The 23,056-nt window shown below is 37.6% G+C and overlaps 1 protein-coding gene across 1 annotated transcript in view; it reads left to right on the forward strand.

Annotated features, from left to right (window-relative positions):
• Positions 1–22,854, forward strand: part of UBE2G1 (ubiquitin conjugating enzyme E2 G1) — a 96,343-nt gene extending 73,489 nt beyond the window's left edge. The window contains exons 3-6 of the mRNA XM_082605018.1: positions 5,637–5,734; positions 11,074–11,252; positions 15,264–15,386; positions 21,760–22,854. Coding sequence (XP_082461144.1) covers positions 5,637–5,734; positions 11,074–11,252; positions 15,264–15,350 — 364 coding nt within the window. The 3' untranslated portion in view covers positions 15,351–15,386; positions 21,760–22,854. The remainder of the gene's footprint in view (positions 1–5,636; positions 5,735–11,073; positions 11,253–15,263; positions 15,387–21,759) is intronic.
• Positions 22,855–23,056: the final 202 nt, after the last annotated feature.

Here is a 23,056-nt window from a genome sequence, read left to right on the forward strand (position 1 = left end):
AATAAAGCAGTATACTGGCATTTACATTACTCATTCATTTAGTTTACAAATGTTTTTTCAGCACTCTTATGCTAGATGCTAGGAACATGATCTTGAATTAGCTAATAGTCACTGCTCCCAAAGAGGTTACAGTTTAGTCGGCAAGACAGCTCATTGCATAGTTATTTAATACACTTTGAGGACAGCCATGATGGAGGGAGGCATTAGGTGTTGTGAGAACTCGTTGGTAGCATGGCAGGTTATGAGTGTGTCAGGGAATTTTCCCCAGAGGAAGAGATATCTAAAGTGGGAACTGAAGAGTTAGTAACTGTAATAGTTAGTAGGCTTTTGGCTACAAGCAACAGAAATTGGATTTTAGCTGGCTTAGAAAATAAGGAATAAAAAAATAAATAAAATTATTTATTTTTGGCTGCATTGGGTCTTCGTTGCTGCATGCGGGCTTTCTCTAGTTGCAGCGAGCGGGGGCTACTCTTCCTTGCGGTGCGCAGGCTTCTCATTGTGGTGGCTTCTCTTGTTTTGGAGCACGGGCTCTTGGCGCGCCAGCTTCAGTAGTTGTGGCACATGGGCTCAGTAGTTGTGGCTCGCGGGCTCTAGAGCACAGGCTCAATAGTTGTGGTGCACGGGCTTAATTGCTCTGCGGCATGTGGGATCTTCTCGGACCAGGGCTTGAACCCGTGTCCCCTGCATTGGCAGGCAGATTCCTAACTTCTGTGCCACCAGGGAAGCCCCCTCTTGAGGCTTTCTTTCTATGAAAAACATTCTGAAACTGGTGTGACATGCCTGCTATTTTCAGACTAATGATTATCAAGTATTATGGCTAGCTGTCCATATCCACGGCAAGAAAAATGTCAGGTAGGATGGCAGTAGGTTTTTACAGAAACTTTAGGAGACATGGGTGGCACCATGTAATCATAAATCTTATAAATTTGTATGAGGGAATGGCGAATGTGTACCTTTCCTGTATCTCTTATTCTCTTTTTCATCACTAATGGCTAGTGTGCTCAAGAAGTATGCTTTATTTTGTTTCCTACCTCTGGCAATGATGTGAAGAATTTGGAGAATCTCAAGATTATATGTATTTTGTAGTATTGCCTGACCTTGAGTGGGTATAGAAAATGAAGAGGTGGCTAACTAAACTCTCTGATTAATGTTCTTTTACACTAACAAAATTCTTCCACAGTTCTGTTTAAAACTTAGAGGCGCAAGCCATATATATTCTGTAATGAAATTTTGGAGGGAATGAACCTGCCTGCATGGCTTAGAAATTGATTGATCAATGGCAGTGCCGTGCCACTTATCATTTAGTGCTTAAGAACGTGAGTTTTGGAGACTATCTTTGTTTAGCTCCCCGAGTCTACCACTGTTATCTGTGTGACTTTAAACAGTTATTTAAACTTTGTCTTGTTTCATTTCTAGGGTAAAGCCCAATGCCTAGAAAGAGTTCAGCATGTTCAACATTCTGTTGTTTGTAATAGCAAAAGAAATCGGAAGCAAACATTTTGATTGTAATAGAAAAATTGTGGCAGGTAAAAATGAATAAACAGGAGACAGATAGTAACAGGAATATATAAAAGAATAGTGTTGAGCAAAATTTCAGGTGGCAGCATATGGTATATCATTTAAATAAGTAAATATGGCAGAATGATACGATCTGACAGTAGAATGATAGGATCTGATACTTGTAAGATTTTTATAATTTTAATACAAAAACAGTAAGGGAAGTCTAATAGAAGAAACTTGAACTAGGCCTAGATTTCTCAGTCTTGTCAAATGTGAAAGTATTGGTTTATACCTCTTTTTAACATCACGCTAGTAATTATACTAGTAATATCTGTGAAGAGAATGTATAGCGGGAGAGAAGGTATTTTTAATTCGTTGATGCTTTTCATAAACTTTCATTTTGTTCATCCAGGTAGGTCTTTCTATATTTGAAAAATAGTGAATATGTGACATTTTAATATTTAGTTTACTATGTTTTGTACTCTCTTTGAGTGTTCTGAGTTTTTTGCTAACTTGGCTGTTCACTGTTCACTAGAAGTTTGTGCCCACAAGTTGGGACTACTGAACTAGGCTTTTAAAAATAACAAGTAGGATTTTCACAGGTATTAGAGAAGTTAAAGATTCCACCTGTAGGAGAAAAACTGTAAGAAACTGCATGATTAGTTTAGAATGGGTGAGGACATTGCAGACAGAGTTAAAATTGTGTACTTTAAACTTTTAAGGATAGTCCTATTAAAATTTAAAGATTGAAAATAATTCAGTAGACTAAGGCAATCTTTCATGATAGGAATTCCAATCAGCTAATATAAAGCTTTTTTAAAAAAATTTACTTATTTATTTTTGGCTGTGTTAGGTCTTTGTTGCGCGGGCTTTCTCTAGTTGCAGCGAGTGAAGGCTACTCCTCGGTTGTGGTGCGTGGGCTTCTCATTGCAGTGGCTTCTCTTGTGGAGCACGGGTTCTAGGCACGCGGGGCTTCAGTAGTTGTGGTGCGCAGGCTCAGTAGTTGTGGCTCCCGGGCTCTAGAAGGCAGGCTCAGTAGTTGTGGCACACAGGCTTAGTTGTTCTGCATGTGGGATCTTCCCGGACCAGGGCTCGAACCCATGTCCCTTGCATTGGCAGGCGGATTCTTAACCACTACGCCAGCAGGTGAGCCCCTAATATAAAGCTTTTAAGTAGATCTGATATCAGTCAGAACTCAGGGACCCAGGAAAGCTAACTTAGTATCAGGGAATAGTCTTACCAGTGGGATAAAGTACATGGGCTTTGTGGTAGCTGTTTTGATGCTGTTTTACATAGATTCTTGGCTATTTTCTGTATTTGTGGCTTTCAAAGTGTTTTTGTTTTTGTTTTTGTTTTTTTTTGCGGTACGCGGGCCTCTCACTGTTGCGGCCTCTCCCATTGCGGAGCACAGGCTCTGGACGCACAGGCTCAATGGCCATGGCTCACGGGCCCAGCCGCTCTGTGGCATGTGGGATCTTCCCAGACCGGGACACGAACCCGTGTCCCCTGCATCGGCAGGCGGACTCTCAACCACTGAGGCACCAGGGAAGCCCTGTTTTTGTTTTTTTAAACCACAACCCATAATCAGAAATATTTTACATCGTGACCCAGTGTATACTTAAGACACTTCAATGAATAGAAAGAAACATGCATGTAGATTTTATAACTGAAACAAACTATTTGTGATAAGCGCCCATGTTTTTTTATTCTTTTTTTTTTTGCGGTACACGGGCCTCTCACTGTTGTGACCTCTCCCGTTGCGGAGCACAGGCTCTGGACGCGCAGGCTCAGCGGCCATGACTCACGGGCCCAGCCGCTCCGTGGCATGTGGGATCTTCCCGGACTGGGGCACGAACCTGTGTCCCCTGCATCGGCAGGCGGACTCTCAACCACTGCGCCACCAGGGAAGCCCTTTTTATTCTATTTTTATTTGTTTATAAAGAAAACTGGTTAGTGACTCACTTAATTAGCTTTGCAGCCCCAGTTTGAAAAACTAGTTCATAGACTTAATATGTCCTAAGGCCCGTTTTGGCACTAATTTATACAGTTGGGGTAACATAGTCTGAGAAGGTAGACTTATCTCTTAACAGTGTAATGCACTCTTTACAACTGCTGTTCTAGTCTCCATTTCCCTCAAGTCTTCATGTTTTTTCCCTTCAATAGATAGTCTCATAAATTATGAAAATTAAGACCATAAGGCAGGCATAAAATTTGTCAGCTTTCTTCCTTTTTACCCCTGGATATCTGTACTACATTCAGTGTGTTTTCTTCCTGTGCAAAATGAAAGGATATTCTTTCTTTTTCTTGGTAAGCCCTTTACTACCCTTATTTTCTTTCTTCTAATTTCTCAGTTACTCTGTTTTGAGGTTTTTAAAATCGAGGTTACTTTTTATACTCGGAATCTAGTGGCCTTTCCTAAGAATTCAGAAGTATTTGGTGTTAATGATCTACCTTTCTTTGTTTAACTCCCCTCATCTTGCTTTTATGATTAGAAAAAGGCAATAAGAATTAATACTTGCTTGTGGTTAAAAATTCATGGTATATCAAAATGTACAAAGCAGAAAGTAAAAACATCTCATAATCTTGTGCTTCAGAGTTAATTAACCATTATTATTACATATTGGTGTCATGTTTCCAGACATTTTTCTATTTGTATACAAACATACCCTCACTTTTTCTTCATAAAGGCAAATGGGCTTATTCTATAGATTAAAAAAAAAAGAATTTAACAATAGTTTGCTCATATCATTCCAGTATTTATTACGGGTGTTTTTCTTGATATTTTCCTCTGACTCTAGAATGGTAAGTGCCATAAATCAGTGATCTCTAATGTCTTGTTCCCTGTTGTATTCTTTTACATACAACAGTGCCTCCCATAGGTAGATAATCATTATCTATTTGTTTAATGAATGAAGACCATTTAATGAGCTGAGGATTCCATTTCTCTATGATCTGAAACAAACACAGTCAGATGACCCTGCTCTGATGGGGTGTACATCTTACAATAAGAGAATCAGAGGTGTGAATTGCTTTTGCAATAAAGAAATGAAAAGAGGTCCATGTGATAGAGGGACACAGTGGCTAGTTAAGATTGGGTAGTCAAGTAAAATCATTCTCAAGAGGTAACATTTAAGCTGAGTTCTGAATATGACCAAGGGAGAACAGTGTTTCAAACAGAGGAAACAGCTAGTACCAAGAACACAAGTCAGGAACTTTGTCATTTTTGCCCCATAAGGCTGACTTTTTTCATTGGTTTTCTTTCACAATGACTTACGTTGTTTTGACAGTTGTTCAGGAACAGTTGCTAAGCAAATGATGGTGGTCTGCACTGCCTTAACACAGCAGTCACAGCCACATGTGCCTATTAGAATTAAACAAGATTAAAAATGCCGTTCCTCAGTTGTACGAGCCATATTATTGATACAAGTGGTTGGTGGCTAACATATTGGCCAGCATAACTATAGACCATCTCTAGTGTGTGAAAGTTCTGTTGCACAGCCCTACTTTGGAAAGTCACCAGATTATAAACTCCTTGAGAGACTTTATGCTTTGTTCACTGCTGTACTCCCAGTGTGTGACATGTAAAGCCTGAATAAATATTTGTTAAATGATAAGATGAATAAGTGGATGGATGGATTGAAGGTCAGCACAACTGTTCCCAGAGAGGGAATAAGAAAATGCACAAGCTCTCAGATGAGAAAAAGCTTGTTGTGTTTGAAGAACAGAAAGAAGACTGGCTGGAACGAGAGAGAAGAGTGGAAGATTGAGATCAACGTAGAGAAATTGGCAACTTGACCCTGATAGGCAATGTTAAACTTAACTTTTAAATTTTGTTTTAAGTGCAGTGGGAAGAGATTAAAAGGTTTGTAGCACAGCAGTCGTGTAATCTGATCTGGATGCCTTTTTTTTAAAGCTGTTTCTTTCGTTTTACTGTTTTTTGAGAGTTTAATAAGGTGGTAGGTATGACAGTTTATTAAACTGGATATTTGAGTAAAGTAAACTGCTTGAAATCCAGATTATTTATTTTCTTTACAGTGTTAGCACTAGCATCCTTGTTTTATGTTTGTTTTAATAATTTTATTATTTATAAGCAGGAACTTATAGGCAAGAACTTGTTTTTGTTTTTGTATTTCCAGTGAAGGTGGTGTTTTTAAGGCTCATCTCACTTTCCCAAAAGATTATCCCCTTCGGCCTCCTAAAATGAAATTCATTACAGAAATCTGGCACCCAAATGGTAAGTTTATCTAGTTTTACTTTTACATTTGCAAGTATGATGGCCTGTCACTGAAGTTTTCAAGGCTAATAAGGAAGATGTAGTTCTCAGTGAAATTGCATTGGAATTTTTGTACTAAGTTTGTTGTGTTTGTTATGCACGTGGGCTTGGATTTAGATTCCTTAGAAGAGAAGGAGTGACAGAGATCACATGGGAAAAAAAAAAATCTTCATTTATTTATTTATTTACTCACTTACTTAGTTTTCAGCTCGTTTTGAGACTCATGATGTTCCTAACTAGAGGCAGGGTTAGTGGGTGATATTCAGCATTAATAGAGCTCTTATAATTGAGGAGATAATTTCCAAGGTATTAGGTGACTCATTGGCTATTACAAAGAGCTTAGAAGTAACTAAATCTGGATTTTTAATTTCTATTTTCTCATCTTAGCTCCTAGACTATGGGCAACGCTTAACTTTTAATGTATATTCTTAGCTGTCAAAAAGGAATGTCTTACCTACATCATAAGGTTATTGATAGGATCAAATGAGATACAATACTGTGTGTTTAAACCTTCAAAAGTATCCAGTACTGCTGTGCATAAAATGGTGACATTGACTTTTTTTTTTTTTTTTTTTCTTTTTGCGGTATGCGGGCCTCTCACTGCTGTGGCCTCTCCCGTTGCGGAGCACAGGCTCCGGATGCGCAGGCCCAGCGGCCATGGCTCACGGGCCCAGCCGCTCCGCGGCATATGGGATCCTCCCAGACCGGGGCACGAACCCGTATCCCCTGCATCGGCAGGCGGACTCTCAACCACTGCGCCACCAGGGAGGCCCGACATTGACTTTTTTACCCAAAGATGTACTACCATTTAAAATTCACTTTGTGAGCCAAAGGTTAGGCTAGATAAACTGTGTGTATACACAGTCTCCCTGAACTTTTGGCCTTGTTTTGTATGATAGAGCTTGCAAGAATTTCTTTCCTAAGTATTTTGACTATCAGTATTTTGTAATCAAAGTTGTCTTTTTAGACAATTACACTAATCTGCATTCTACTTCTCATAGTCCAGACTTTCAGTTGCAAGGAAGAGAAACTCTTAAATATTAGTTTAAGCAAAAATCAGTGAGGGTAACGGATGCATGAATAAACCAAGGCTTTGTTTCAAGGAAGTGTAATAGCACCCAGTAACTTGAAAAACAGATGAGTCTTACTTAGGAGAGACTAGACTGCAAATGGAAAACTATTGGGAACCAAGGAAGCCACCATATTTCATCACATCTAAGATAGCAGTGATCACAAAAGACATAGTTATTTTTTGCACCAGGAAGAAGGGAGAAAAATAATTTCTTTCTGGTAGAACACATTAGCGATAGTCCTACAAGATATATGGAGGCACAAATTGACCACATCTGCCTTGGACGTTTCTTTCATTTCTTCCTAGCCTTTTGGCAGTTTCTCCTGCCTTCTCTTGAATTATTTGATGTGTAATAGTCAATCTTTTTGCACCTATTTCAAAGGAAAATGTAACAAAGTTTCTGAATGTTGTTTCTACCACAAATTAGCTATATTACTGTAGGTAAAGCCTCCTGAACCTTAGTTTCTCTGTCTGTGAGAATTATACGAGAGAATATATGTAAGCAGTACATGGAACCTCTGTTATGAGGAACAATAGCAATGGCCTCCGTAGTTTAAGAGGGCAACTGAAATGAGTGTTTATTTTCTTTGTTTTTTAAGCTTGAAGGGATAGTTGGTTTGCAGGCCATAAGGGAGAAGGCATTAGAGAGTGAAGTAATTAAGACTTGATTTGAGAGAAGGGATGCTTTGTGAAGAAAGGATACCCGAGGAGGCAATGGGCCAGGGATGGCAGGTTCAGAAGGAGCTAGACTTAGAAAGGGGAGTGAGAGTGGTCTGCAGTGGGAATGAGAGGAAAAACCAGCATTTGAGTTTCTGCTAGGTGCTGGAGATACAAAGATGATCGAGTTATGGTCTTTCTGTAAGGATATTATGGTATGTGTAAGGGAAAGATGGGCATAAATTTAATGGTGAAACAGAGACAACAGTGATGTTGTTATAAAGGTGTTTGGTAGCATAGAACAGGGAGTCAGGGAATGATGGAGAATGTGATTCTTAAATAGAATTTTGAATATGTATCTTTAGTCGTGGGGACTCAATAGTTTTAAAGCTGTATATAGTAGGTTCATCATGACTATATTTATGTCTAGAAAGTTTATACTCACGGGGGAAGGTTTGGAAGGGAAAACCAGACAAAAGAGCTAGGAGATAGAGGATTTTATCAATTGCTAATGGGTATGGCATTTCTTTCTGTGGTGATGAATATATTGTAAAATTGATTGTGGTGATGGTTATACAACTCTTTAAACATACTAGAAACCATTAAATTGTATACTTCAAATACATGAATTATATCTCCAAAGCTGTTTTATTAAAAATTATTATATGGTAAAGTCATACAAGTTATTTGTATGACTTAGATGCATTCAATTTGGGACTTGTTTTTCTGGAGGTTCAGTTGCCATAACCACTTAGGTAATTAAAGAAAACTAGTCAAGGCTCAGCAGTGAGTGAGCTTAGGGCCTTGGAAGTTACTGACATCAAGATGACAGGTAACGTATATCAAATCATCATGAGGTATACCTTAAACTTACACAACGTTTTATGTCAATTATATCTTAATAAAGCTGGCAGGGGGGAGATGGTGGGTAACACTGTGATATAATGAATGGTTTAATTTACTTAGGGAAAAGATGATTAATTTTGGAGATTAGGATAACATCAAAAGTCAGACCAAGGAAAAGGAAAAGAAGAAAGTGATTGAGAGAATGGCTTCAAGAACCAGGGAAAGGAAGTGAGCCACGGAAGTAAGAGAGGAAAATGTGTCCAGGAAGGTGTCCTCAACAGTATCAGTTGTTTTGGGCCCAGAAGGGTTGACTTTAAAAATACCCAGGAGAATATGTTCTCCCAATCACTTTGTGAGAATAGTCATAGCATCCTGTTTGGAAGCAGAAGACAGTTTCCCATAAGGCAAAAAAGAGGGTACCCAAGTGTAAATAGAGAAGACGAGGAGAAATCAGATTTTCCTAATTTTAGAGCACAGCTTCAAGAGAAGGGAGATAGCTTGAAGGGTATGCATGGTTCAGGTAGTTTAGTTTCATGATGGAAGAAGAGCTGTGTTTTCTTTTCAGTCATTGATGCTGAGACTGTTGGCTAGCTACTTACGGGGAAATTGATTTAGAAATTTTCTTCACACCAAACAGCAAAGTGAATTAAAACTCTAAATGGAATAAAAAGTTTCAAGTGATTTTTAAAAATAGTGAATATTATTTTCTGGGTGTTAGGAACAAGGAATTTCTAGTTTCAAAAGCAAGAAATATTGGAAGACTATAAAGAGGAAAGAGAAATGGTAACTAAATTCAGTATGGGATTCTTAAATGAATCTTGTGTCAGATAATAAGGCCAGCTATTAAAAAACATTATTGGGATATTGAAATGAAAGAAAAAAAATAACAGGCAAAAATTAAACAAGGAAAATTAAGAAGCAGTTTGGCAAGAAGAAAACTAAGCATTGAGTACATAAGTGGGTAAAGGATATGAACAGACATTTGACTAAAGAGGAAATACATAAAGTTTCTGTACATGGAAAAATTTAGCCCCTAAAAGTATTTTAAACTAGATTTCAGTTGTGACATTTAAAAATTTTTCAATAAAGAAAAATCTTAGTTTTATTGCCTTGTCACTCAGAATTATCAGCTCATATCTTGCATTTTTAAAGTGTGATTTGGTAATAGATATTAAGCATAAAAACCTCTTTCTAAGAAACTAAAGTATATGTTTAAAATGAAATGACACAAGGTTAAAAAATTTTAAAGGTGCTAAATTACGATAATTTTTATAAAAGGAAAATGGGTCTTAAATAAATTCTCTCTGATAGAATTCTATACAAACATTTGATGTTAAATTTTCTCAAAGAAAATGACTTCCTTTTCTCAAAGAAAAAATTTTAAGTGTAAGTGAGGAAAATATCTTAATACTGTGTAAGCATTTTCTGTTCAACTTTATAGCGCTGTTACAAGATTTGCTGTTGTTTTTCTTGCCTCTTGCTCTAGTTAGTTATTTCATTTTAGTTAAGAGATTTTACTAGGAGGTGTAGGTGAGTTGGGAAAAGGAACCTTAATTGCAGAACAGCTCATATACAAGACATTGAAGGCATGAGTCTTGAATGTTGCATTCACTGCCGAACTCCATGTTAGGTGGTGGGCGCCTGGAACACGGCACGCGTTCAAGGAGCATCGTAGAGCCACAGTGCACACGAACTTTGACTCTGGTTACCCAGAGTTTATAACAACAGGGGAGTGCTTGAGTTAGGAGGTGAAAAGTAGGCTTTAACATTACACCTATCATAAATTTGTTGGACTTTAGGTAGGAAGTCAGGGATGAAATATACATAAATGGTGTCATTGGTTATTTATAGGATTTGGAAATTTGGTTAAAAAATTTTTAACCAAAATTTTATACTTCTCTGTCTTTTCTAACATTTCTCCAATAAGTATGCTTTTTGCAATAGGGAAAATTTCACTGTAGAAGATTAGTGAACGTTATGATTCTGATGGTTCCCTAATAGGGACTGTTTGTGTGATGTAAGTGTGGATTAGGACTCCTCTACCCCTTTTAATCAACAGTTAATTTGTGGCTTGGATTTTAAAACTGTTTTATAGATTAGGGGCCTAATGAATATCACGTATGTTGATGAATTTTCACTAGCAATATGACATGTTCCTTTTGTGGATTGGAGTATACTTTTTCCCTGAAAATATAATTTTGCCTTTATGTGATTTTAGAAGTATATTATCATGTTACCTTTTATTTTTTTCTTAGGAAAGTCTCTAGACCTTTGACTATTAACAATTTCAATCAATAAGTTAGTGGGGAAACTAGGAATTCATTATCCAGGAACTCAACTTCTGGTGTTTGGACCATATACTTTCTACAAATGAAGAACAGATTCAACAGATGCCATTTCTTCATTTCATTGTATTTATTACATGTAAATGCTAGGCACCATCTACATACTATGTGTCTTGAAATTTTGCACAAACGAAAAAGGTAGCTTACATTCCTTTTGGGTTTGTCAGGTGGATCCTACTTGGTAAAATCTTTGGTCTTCCTAAAAGGTTAACAGGTTCCATTTTGGAAATTAACTTCTGTATCTTTTCAATGGTACAGTGGTATTGAATTTTATACAGATGCCATGGGAATCGGGACCATGTTTATTATAATATGTATTTTATGTATAGCCAAATTATTTTAAATATTTAAAACAGTAATCTTATTCTCTAATTCTGCAGTTGATAAAAATGGTGATGTATGCATTTCTATTCTTCACGAGCCCGGGGAAGATAAATATGGTTATGAAAAGCCAGAGGAACGCTGGCTGCCTATTCACACCGTGGAAACCATCATGATTAGTGTCATTTCTATGCTGGCCGACCCTAATGGAGACTCACCTGCTAATGTTGATGCTGCGGTAAGGTGGTCACATGCACACATCTCCCCTCCCGTTTAATTAAACTTGATTAGAACTATAGTAGCTTTATAAGTATATATGTCTGGATGTGTATCGATATATGTTTTTATTCATTTAATTTTTTCATGAATCTGTACAAAGATAAGTAAGACGTAACTAAGCTTTACCCCTAAATATTTGTACCTGCATCTTTTAAGAATAAGGACACTAGGGACTTCCCTGGTGGCGCAGTGGTTACGAATCCTCCTGCCAATGCAGGGGACATGGGTTCGATCCCTGGTCCAGGAAGATCCTACATGCTGCAGACCAGCTAAGCTCATGTGCCACAACTACTGGGCCTGTGCTCTACAGCCCACGAGCCACAGCTACTGAAGCCCGCGCGCCTAGAGCCCATGCTCCACAACAAGAGAAGCCACCTCAGTGAGAAGCCCGCGCACCACAATGAAGAGTAGCTCGTGCTCGTCGCATCTAGAGAAAGCCTGTGAGCAGCAACAAAGACCCAACGCAGCCCCCCCAAAAAAATAAATTAAAAAAAAAAAGGAATAAGGACACTATCCTATATAACTATAAAACAGCTGTCATACCTATGAGAACTTATTATCAAGTCCCTAGTAGGTCCATATTATTATTCCCAAGCTTTTATTTTTAAAACTTTCAGACCTACAAAATGTTGTATTAGTTAAATAAACACCCTTAAACACCCCTATACCCTACACATATAGGTTCACAAATGTGGAGATTTTACAATGTTGTTATTATCATTATTATTATTTGCTAAACTGAGAAAACTTTATAGATCTTTATGTTTAAGTATATACTTAAATACTTCAGCATGTATCTCCTAAGAATGAAATGGGTGGGGCGGCAGAATCCAGAATTTTAGGAACCCACATTACTTTTTAAAAATTAGTTAATTTTGGCTGTGTTGGGTCTTCGTTGCTGCACGAGGGCTTTCACTAGTTGTGTTGAGTGGGGGCTACTCTTCATTGTAGTGCTCGGGCTTCTCATTGCGTTGGCGTCTGGTGTTGTGGAGCACAGGCTCTAGGCGCATGGGCATCAGTAGTTGTGGCACTCGGGCTCAGTAGTTGTGGCACACGGGCTTAGTTGCTCTGCGGCATGTGGGATCTTCTGGCCCAGGGCTTGAACCCATGTCCCCTGCATTGGCAGGCAGTTTCTTAACCAGTGTGTCACCAGGGAAGTCCTCACGTTACATTTTGTATTCGTTTTATTTATTTATTTTTTACTTTTTTTTTTTTTTTTTGTAAAGGGTGGTGTTTCTTACCATTTTATTTTAGGTTTCTCATTTTTACATTACTGTTTTTTTCATTTTTTTGGTCTTCTCTTCCTTCTCCTTTTCTTTTTTTTAAAAATTATTTTATTTATTTGTTAATTTTTTTTGGCTGCACTGCACTCCACTGCATGTGGGATCTTAGTTCCCTGACCAGGGATCGAACCCATGCCCCCTGCAGTGGAAGCGTGCAGTCTTAACCACTGGACCGCCACAGAAGTCCTGTATTCATGTTTTATTAGTCTCCTTTAATCTAGAATAGTCCTAGTTCCTCAGCCGTCTATCCTTTAACAGTCCTTTTGTTCTAATTCTTATTCTTGGAAACTTTGTTAGTATATGTGAAAGCTGGGAGGTTAAATTCACCTTTTTTCCTTGTTATTTCAAACCTACATAAAAACTTGGGTGAAATCTTACATGTAGAAAAACACTACATCTAATAACCCCCTTTCAAATCTCTGGCTTTGAATTTTTGAATTTAGTAATTGAATTGAAGTAAACACTGACAGAAAATCATTCTAACTTCTAGTAAGTGAAGTATCAGTCCAAACAGCATAAGGGGCGCATGTGTGCAGAATTGGTTTCACTCAAGAGTGTGTGAGTAATAAGCCAGATGTTAAACTAAGAGTGAGTTGGAGGAAGAGGGGTAGCATTTAAATGCCACAGTGCAGAAGTAATTACTTTCAGTACCGGTACCTACACTAGCAGCCCTAATTCTAGAGGTCTGCAGTATCTTTATAGAAAATCTATACAGCATCATTCTTATTTTAGGAAGGTATTAAAATTTGGGTGTAGGGAGGAGTAAAGGCCAAACTATTGAGTCATACAGACTTTCTGTCAATCTCTTTTCAGCCCCACTTCATTTATTTATTTGTTTGTTTGGCTGCTCCGGGTCTCAGTTGTGGTATGCGAGATCTTAAGTTTCAGCATGCGGGATCTTTAGTTGTGGCATTTGGGCTCTTAGTTGCAGCATGCAGTCTCTAGTTTCATGACCAGAGATCTAACCCGAGCCCCCTGCATTGAGAGCGTGAAGTCTTAACCACTGGACCACCAGGGAAGTCCCTCAGCCCCACATCTTTTTTTTTTCTTTCTTTTTTTTTATATTTATTTATTTGGCTGCACTCGGTCTTCTTTAGCTGTGGCATGCACCTCAACCCCACTTCTTACTGACTTCTCAGAGCTGTCATTTCCAAACTTTAACTTCAGAGTTCTATTCAATAGATCCTTTTCCCTCCTTTGCTGGGGTTCCATTGAGACTCCTGTAGGCTACTACTTTCTCTCCTCTAATGCGTGTTTCATTGTTCTTCCATCTACTTTTGGTCTTCCAGAAAAAATTTCTCCCCATTATTAGATGATTTTAATGCCATTTTCTTTGATAGTGAGGATTTATACCTTAAAAAAATAATTCCAGTATGATCATTTTAATAGGATCTTAGGAGAGCTAAGAGATAAACATATGTGCTTTTTGGTCTGTTGATTCCATAGGTTCTTCACATGTAAAATGCAGATGATAACACCACCCATCTGGTCATCCACAGTGTGTGGCATAGTGGATTCAACAAATGGCGACTCTGTTATTAGCTAGCTCCTGCTTTGAACCATCATCTACCAATCTGTCTTCTACCTAGAAGTCATCCTTGCCCAGTCTTGTGTGTCACCAGAGAATGTCAGTCAAATTATATATCTAAATTCCTTTCCACCCCTCTGCCATTGATTTGAGTCCTTTTAACTTCTTACCTACATTATTGTAATAGCTTTCTATCTGATTTCCCTGCTCTCAGTCTTACTTCTCTCTGCTAAGTGCTCTTTTTAGGTGATTTTTTTTTTCTTTTCTTGAGATTGACCTTCCTTCTTTTCTGGAATTGACCCTTTCTCCTTAAAATTTCTTAAACATGATAATGAGGTAATTACAGACAATAACATTTTATCCATAAATACTTCATCAAACATCTCCAAATCTCTGTAGATGTTAGCATTATAGTTTATCTCATAATTTATTATAATGATTGGCTTTCTGGGGTGCCTTGCTTTGAGGGCAAAAATTGTTGTTCAAATCTCTTCCTCTGCACAGGCAAGTATTGAAGATTTCTGTAGTCTTTGCTGTCCCTAAGTGGATGATATAGGGGGGGAAAAAAGGGCTGGGCATTTTTGTGAGAATTTCCTGGTATTTACATGCTAAGTAGAATCAGCTCTATTCTCCTGTGAAACTATGCTGGTGCTGTTTTGTGTTCCATTTTCATGGGCCAGGCAGTGATAGTGATATTGTCACTGTCATGTGTCCCACCCCCTCATCCCCCCACCCCCACTAGAAATAGTACTCGGTATCATCTCAGTATGATGCATTACACCCATATACTTGATATTGGAGTCACTGTTACGTCTACTTTATTTTCTGGTTGCTACCAGTAGGGAGAGTTGGTGATCCTTCAGATAGCCTGGATATCTTATTTTAAGTCGTAGCTTTCTTTTTAGCATGATACAAAACTGCTAATGATCTTCAGGGCCTTTTCCTTTTTTAAAAAGACTTTTGCCTGTAGAGGTCATTTGCATGTATCCTAGCAGAGTGCCTTGCAGGAGTGTTTCTTGACTACTTTTCTACCTTGTCAACTTTTTAACATTTAAAAGTGTTCACATTGCCAAAGCATTACATTCAAAATTAAAATTAGTATTTGAGATTGTAAGATGAGCTTACATAAAATCAGTTGCTGTTACTTTTGTACTTATAGAAAGAATGGAGGGAAGACAGAAATGGAGAATTCAAAAGGAAAGTTGCCCGCTGTGTAAGAAAAAGCCAAGAGACTGCTTTTGAGTGACATTTATTCAACAGCTGTAACTTCACTTATTTCAGGGTAAGTTCATTTAAAAAATCATCCTGTTCTTTTGCATTTTTATACACGTCATAAATGTTTTTAGAAATTGTGTGATTTGGGTATTTGAATTGCTTGTTTTCATTGGCCTCATTTTTTAGTGGTAGTATCCAGTAGTCTCCTATTTCTCGGCAGAAATAGTGTCATCCGCTTGCTTTTTCCTTCAGTAAATGCAGCTGTTTTTTACTAGATATTCTGTGTTAAACTGGTTGTTAGTATGGTAGCAGTCTGTTTCTTTTCACTGATGGTAAAATTTCTCATTATAGAGTTCTGTTTTTTATTTAAAGCTAAGTTTCCTCCGTTTTACCTTTTGGTTTACCATCTTTGACTAAGCTAGGCATTGAAGTTTCTTGTATCTTCTCATACTGTGCTATATGAATAAAGAATGACTTAAATTTTTGTTTCCCAGTTTTTTTAAAAGAAGGATCATATTTTATATTAAACATCTACCTTTCTTGTTTTAATTGGTCTTTTTATCTCCTTGTTTATTACTTACAGGGCCAGTAGGAAAATTTTCCCTTTTATTGTACACCATCTGTCCACAAGTCCGTTTTAAGTCTAGCAAGGAGCCAAAGATAGCAGCCACCCATCTGGCTTAGAAGAGGACATGGTGTAGATGAATTGACCAAATGTGTGATATTTCAGTTATTCGGTTTCCCTTTTTAAAATCAAGTATTGAGGTGATAAAACCTGTTCATGAAACGTAGCATCTAAAAAATCAGAATACATTATACATCCCTGTACCTGACCACCTATTTTAAGCAAAAGAACTTCAGGAATTCCCAGGTGGTCCAGTCAGTGGTTAGGACTCCGTGTTCTCACTGCCGAGGGCCCGGATTCAATCCCTGGTGGGGAACTAAGATCCCACAAGCTGTGTGGTTTGGCCAATCAATCAGTCAATCAATATTAAAAAAGAAAAAGAGGACTTCCCTGGTGGCGCAGTGGTTGAAAGTCCGCCTGCCGATGCAGGGAACGCGGGTTCGTGTCGCGGTCCAGGAAGATCCCACATGCCGCGGAGCGGCTGGGCCCATGAGCCATGGCCGCTGAGCCATGGCCACTGAGCCTGTGCTCCACAATGGGAGAGGCCACAACAGTGAGAGGCCCACGTACCGCAAAAAAAAAAAAAAAAAAAAAAAAGAAAGAAAAAGAACTTTATTACTACCTGTTACATCTCCTATATTCCCCTCCTACCCCATCCTTTTTTCATATTCCCAATTCTTTGTTTACCATTGCTTTTCTTCACAATTTCATCAAGTTTGTATTCCTAACAACATATTCCATGCTTTTGAACTGAATATATGTGGAATTATAATGTATGCATTCTTTTGTGACTTTTAGCTCATCGTTATATTCTTGAAATTGATCTTTGTTATGTGCAGTTATATTTCTTCTATTTTCACTGTTAAGTAGTATTTCATTAGATAAATTACTCTTGATTCTCATTGCATTATTTCTCTATTTTGGGAGGGGTTCTTTTGTTTGTTTTGTTTTGTTTTGTTGTTGTTTTGTTTTTGCTTGGTGTTTTTTTGTTTTTTGTTCTTTTGGGTTTTTTTGGTCATGCCTCCTGGCTTGCAGGATCTTAGTTCCCCAATCAGGGATTGAACCTGGGCCCAGGGCAGTGAAAGCACAGAGTCCTAACCACTGGACCACCAGGAAATTCCCCTATTTTGCTCTGCTTTTGCTATTACAGAGAATGTGGCTATCCTTGTTTCTTGTTGCAGAGATACTACAAGAGTTTCTTGGGTGTATACCTAGGGGTGGCATTAAATTAAAGGTATATGCACATCACTTTGAGTAGATAATGCCAAATTGTCTTCCAAAATGTTACATCTATTTATATTCCTTTTGGCAAGGACAAGGATTCCATTTGTTCCATATTCTCTTTAACATTTGATATTATCAGACTTCTTCAAAGTTTGTTTTCCCAAAGTTTTTGATCTGGTGTAAAATGATATGTCATTATGGACTTAATGTGTATTGCTTTAGTTACCAATGCAATTGCGTATTGTAACGTGTTTGACCATTGACACTTCCTCTGTGAAATGCTTGTTCTGGTCTTTCCTGTTTTTCAGTTAGGTTATTGATTTGTATCCTTGTCATTTCACTTTTTCATGGTGTCTTTGGATGAACAGAGGTGCTTAATTTTAATGTAGTTTAATTTTTTAGTTCTTTCCTGTATGCATTTTACTTTTTGTGTCTTAGTTTCTTCCCTGCCATCAGAAAGCTACTATTGTATACTGTCTTCTAAAAGTTATTATGGTTTTGCCTTTCACAAATGTGTTGAGTTCACTGAAATTGGTTGATGTATGGTGTGAGTTGGAGTTCAACTTTACCCTTTGATTCCCCCTAATATATAACTGTTGACTGCATCGTTTATTGACAAGTCCATCCTTTCACCACTGATACGCAGTGTTGGTTATGTTGTAAAACTACATTCCAGGTATGTGTTGATTTGTTTCTGACCTTTCTAGGTTTCCTTGGTTGGCTTGTCTATCCTTGAACCGGTATCACACTGTCTTAATTTTTATTTATGATTTTTATGATTAAACGTATCAAATGCAAAGGTAAATCAGAAGTTAAGCTAAAGTCTACCCACTTTTCATTCTGTTTTCATGTTTGATTATCTCTAAGTTTCTGAAAAGACTCATATCTACTTTTAGATCTTGTTATAATAACCTAAAATGCTGAAAATTAACCTTACTTCTCTTTGTTCCCAACAGACGTAGCAATAACCTTGCAGTCTTCAAACTATTTCTGTTTTTCACCATCTTATTTATGTCTGTTTTATTTTTGCTAATAGTCCTGTCCTGATTTCATTATCATTACATCTAATACCTCCCGCACGTCTAGTCAGTGATCCTCATCTTTTCTTTTGACTCTTGCTTTCCACCACCTTAGGTCAAGTTCTTGTTACTAGTTGAACATCTTTTGTGTCGGCCTGCACTTCATCCTAGATATTTGTCCTGGATACAACTGCCATGTTAGTCTTCACAAAGCTCAGCTCATTCATTGCATTGGTTCTTTTATGGGTCGGACAATATCTTAGGAGCAACAAACACTTCAGGGCTTGTTTTCCTTACCCATACTGTTTTCCAGTCAGAAAAGAGCTTGGCGACAACAACGAATTGAGAGGAAGGAAATAATAGGTTGAAGCCTAAGCTTATGCGTGATTTTACCTTATAAACAGTACTTTATAAATTTAGGAAATAATCAAGAATTTTATTTACCTTGATAGTATATTGCAAATAAAATAAATAAGTACGAATGAAGTGTCACAAACCAATTTTGTAAGGGATTATATATTATCTTCTTTGTTGGTGGGATTAGAGTTAATTTATACTTGATCATAACATACACATCTTTAAAGTATACTTATCAAGATTAAGGTTCACGTAAAAAGAAGATGGAGGCAAATAATAATGTTGAATCAAAATACCTCCTTGCATAGAATAGGTTAATTGAAAAAACAGTATAATATACTGTTAATGACGAAACTAAACTGAGAACTTACAATTAAAGGTGTAGGAAGCAATAACTGGAAATCTTGGCAAACAAGTCAGCACTGCTTACACATCCTTCTTTAAAGTCGCAAGTCCTACATATAAATTCATTCGTGCATTGTACACTGTTGTAGAAGGGTGTGTGTGGCAGCTGGACATTAAATAGGACAGAATTTTTAATTAGATTAATGCACTAGTACTTTATTGGTTAATTTTAGTTACTATTCCTAACTTACTGTGTTACTATTAAGCTCAGGCTCCTGTGTAAAAAATTATAGTCTTTGAACTGTGTGTTTTTCATCGGTAAGAACTGAGTAAATGATTTTGCATTTTGTTTTCAGTCTGAAGCTCATCCTCATCACGAGGATCCTTTGGCCCACCTATGGCCAAAGACAAACATTCTTTGGGAAACACTGATTAATAAGTAATTAAGGGGAGTTTCCTGGTGTATAGTGGTTAAGATTTCACTGCCATGGCACAGGTTCAATTCCTGGTTGGGGAACTGAGATCCCACAAGCTGTGTGGTGCCGCCAAAAAAACAAACAAACAAAAAAGTAATTAAAGCAGATGTACTTAATTAACTAGCATTCAGGGACCCAATCTTGTCTATTGTATGTTGATTAAAAATTACTAGTAGCTTCCCTCTTATGCTCATATAGTCCCCCTCTTTCTGAAATGTATCTCGTCATTCATTCAACTCAAATACTCAACCCACTTCCCGTGCCAAGGGTCTGGAATGTGTGTTCTGTTTCTTTTGCCACTTGAGATGAGGTCCATTTCAAATTTCCCTTCTTTCATGAAGTTATTGCTCTTCATCCCCAAGCAAATTCTTCCCTTTCTGAAGCACTGTAGCACCTAGAGTCTTAACTTTTAGCCATTTATGAATTTGTCTTACTGCTCTTGTTATGTATGATATGATGCAGTTGGGAAATAATGCCTCAGTAAGTACCCAATTCCAGTCATCTGTTTGGATTGCACTAAAAGTGAAATCATTTGAAAATTAAATTAGGAAATCACATCAGACTCCATGACTTAATATCTTCTAAAAAAGGGTCTATGTTTTACTCATCTACCTAATGCACAGAACAAGATAGGCTGTAGGGTTGAGGTGCCCACATAATCTTTATTTTTTTATTATTATTTTTTATAAAGTTATTTATTTTTACTTATTTATTTTTGGCTGCGTTGGGTCTTCGTTGTTGCGCGTGGGCTTTCTCTAGTTGCAGCAAGTGGTGGGGCTACTCTTCGTTGTGGTGTGCGGCCTTCTCATTGCGGTGGCTTCTCTTGTTGCGGAGCACGGGCTCTAGGCACGCGGGCTTCAGTAATTGTGGCACGCGGGCTCAGTAGTTTTGGTGCACAGGCTTAGTTGCTCCGCGGCATGTGGGATCCTCCCAGACCAGGGCTCGAACCCGTGTCCCCTGCATTAGCAGGCAGATTCTCAACCACTGTGCCCCCAGGGAAGCCCTAAAACAGCATTTCTTATCTCATTGTTTCCATAGGCCAGGGTTCCATGTATGACTCGGTTGACTCTTCTGGCTCTGGGCTCCTTATAATGCTGCAGTCAAGGTGTTGGTTGGCACTGCAGCCATCTCAGGGCTCAGCTGTGATTGCTGGTGAAGGTGGTATATTCATATTTGGTGGATTCAGTGCTTTGCTGGGGACCATTTACATTGATTGGTATGAGCCCTTTGGAGAGAAATTTAGCAGTCATTCTACTTCTCAGAAGCTGTCTTAGGGAGGTAGTCTAAATTCGAGAAATAGACACATGTTTGGCCATAGATAAACCCACAGCTTTCTTCCTGCCCACATCAGACCTCTGGTATGGTTGAATTCGGGTGATTGTAATATTGATAAATTCATTCGGGGATTTAGAAGACACACTGAATTTTTCACACGTCTGGTGTGAGTTAAATATTTGCCACGGCTCTTAAGTACATTTGGCTTCATTGTTAGGAGTTTAGAATTATATCCCTTGGATTCCCAGTCATCTTCTATTGGACTTCTTTGTGACCAGCATTGGCTTGGCAGGTGATAACAGACTTCTGTGTTTCTGGAGTACTTGATCCGATGTAATAGTAATAGGTATTCTCCTCCCCTGCCCCCTTCTCCTGCTCCCCCTACATACTCAAAGGACACATTCATATAATAAAAGCTCTGAAAAGTCCAGTCATTTAATTAGACTTTTTATTAATTGAAACTAGTGTTTTCCTAACCTTTGGAACAGGAAACTCTGCCACTTATTAATTAGCTCTGTGACCTTGTCTCTCTTTTCTCTGTAAAATGGGGGAAACCCCTTCATATGGTGATTATGAGCATTACATGAGATAAGTTTGTACAGCACTTTGTATACTGCCTGGCACATAATAAGTACTCGATAAGGTGGTAGTTGTTTTTATTTAGCTGTGGTTCTTCTAGTCTAAGTGAACACATGAGATCAGCAGATACAAAACACAAAACAATAGGGAACTAATTGGGAGAGAAGGTCAGCTGTCGGAAGCTTCATGGATAAAATAGGTTTGGACTGAACCTAGAGAAGTCTAAGTTAAGGCTTAGTAATAGAACTTTATACACTGATGAAAATAATCTATATTTGCAGTGTCCAACATGGTAGTTACTGAGCACTCGATATGTGGGTAGTGTGACTGAGGAACTAAATTTAAAATTTTATTAACAGTTACTTGAATTTAAAATGAAATGGTTGTATGTGGCTATCATATTGGAAAAGCACAAAAGTGAGCTTAAAGTGAAATGAAAAATTTGTTTCCCAAGAAATGGAATACAAATAAAAATTTCTAATCAATTAATTCTTTTGTAATTTATAAAATCATTATATAATGCTGTTTGCTTTCTTGTAGGTCTCCAATTGAGAAACATGGCACTGTTTTTCCTGCACTCTACCCACCTATTGCTGGACTTCTGTTGTAACAAGTTGGCAAACACTGGCTGGAACTGGGCTGCAATAAAACATGCCAGTATCAATGCTGACAAGAGCCTAACAAGTGCCAACTTACAGATGATTACGCATTTTGAATTCTAATGAACTGTTTTAACCTTCAGGAAGAATTGTAAAGACCTGTACATAGCACAACATGATCCGGATAATATATATACTGTTCATGTACATCCACAAACACACCTTGTACCAAATAATGCTTTCTTGTAGTAGAATAAGAATCGTGTAAATTCTAAAAGATTTTAGCAGGTTTTCTTTCCCTATTCAATGTTTCTTATCAGTTTTAAAAGACTCCTTAAAGCATGTCAGATAAAAAGCAATTAGGATTAAAAGTTTCCATTTAATTTCCTTTAAACCATTGAGGCTTCATTAAACTCTTTTCACTTACTAAACTTTGTATCTTCTTTGTTTTGACACACTCCCCTTTGCTTTTATCTCTTCTGTCTGCCAGGATCATTTAGTTCAAATACTGAAACACTCAATAAGCAACTACTTGATTTTTAATGATGACTTCAGAGGAATGGTCATCACTAGGTGCTTCATCCCTTTTGTATTATACTTGCACCCATCTCTTGGATTGGATATAGCAATAACATTTTTTCATTGTTGAGAGCTCTTGAATTCAGTCATTATCCCCAAGAACTAAAAAGAGTTGGTTCTGAATTCAATTCAGAAATTATTGAAATTTACCCCAAACAATACAAAATTCTGATTTGGTTTTATTTTTGCCCTCAGTTACCTAATGTGAAGGTTGGATGAATAAAGCATGCACAGCTGCAGGCTTTCTACTTAACTTCTGGGTTTGCTATTAAAAATGCTGTTTACCCACACCCTTTCTCCTTAGCTCTTCATATTTCTTTGCCTCTATTCTCTATACTGCAGATTTTTCTCACCTATTGTACAAAGAAATTGCGATGTATATTTTCATGTAATTTGATTTTGGAATTCTGTCACCTTATGTAGTGAGTTCTTCCAAAATATAATTTTTTTCCAATAATTGTCAAGTTGTTGGCTTTTATTGTATTGAATGAAGGTTATAATACTGAGTGCCAGAGAAGTGCAGTTTAGAAAAATCTCAGGTTGTTTCCTTATGCAAACAAATTTAATACTTGAAAATCACATGGCCATGGCAGTATATGTATTGGGTTGTGTATAGATTCTTATGTGAATCTCAAAGCATTACAGGGATGTAAAGGCTT

This window comes from Mesoplodon mirus (genome assembly GCF_964341445.2).
Source record: "Mesoplodon mirus genome assembly, chromosome: 18".
Classification (NCBI taxonomy): domain Eukaryota; kingdom Metazoa; phylum Chordata; class Mammalia; order Artiodactyla; family Ziphiidae; genus Mesoplodon; species Mesoplodon mirus.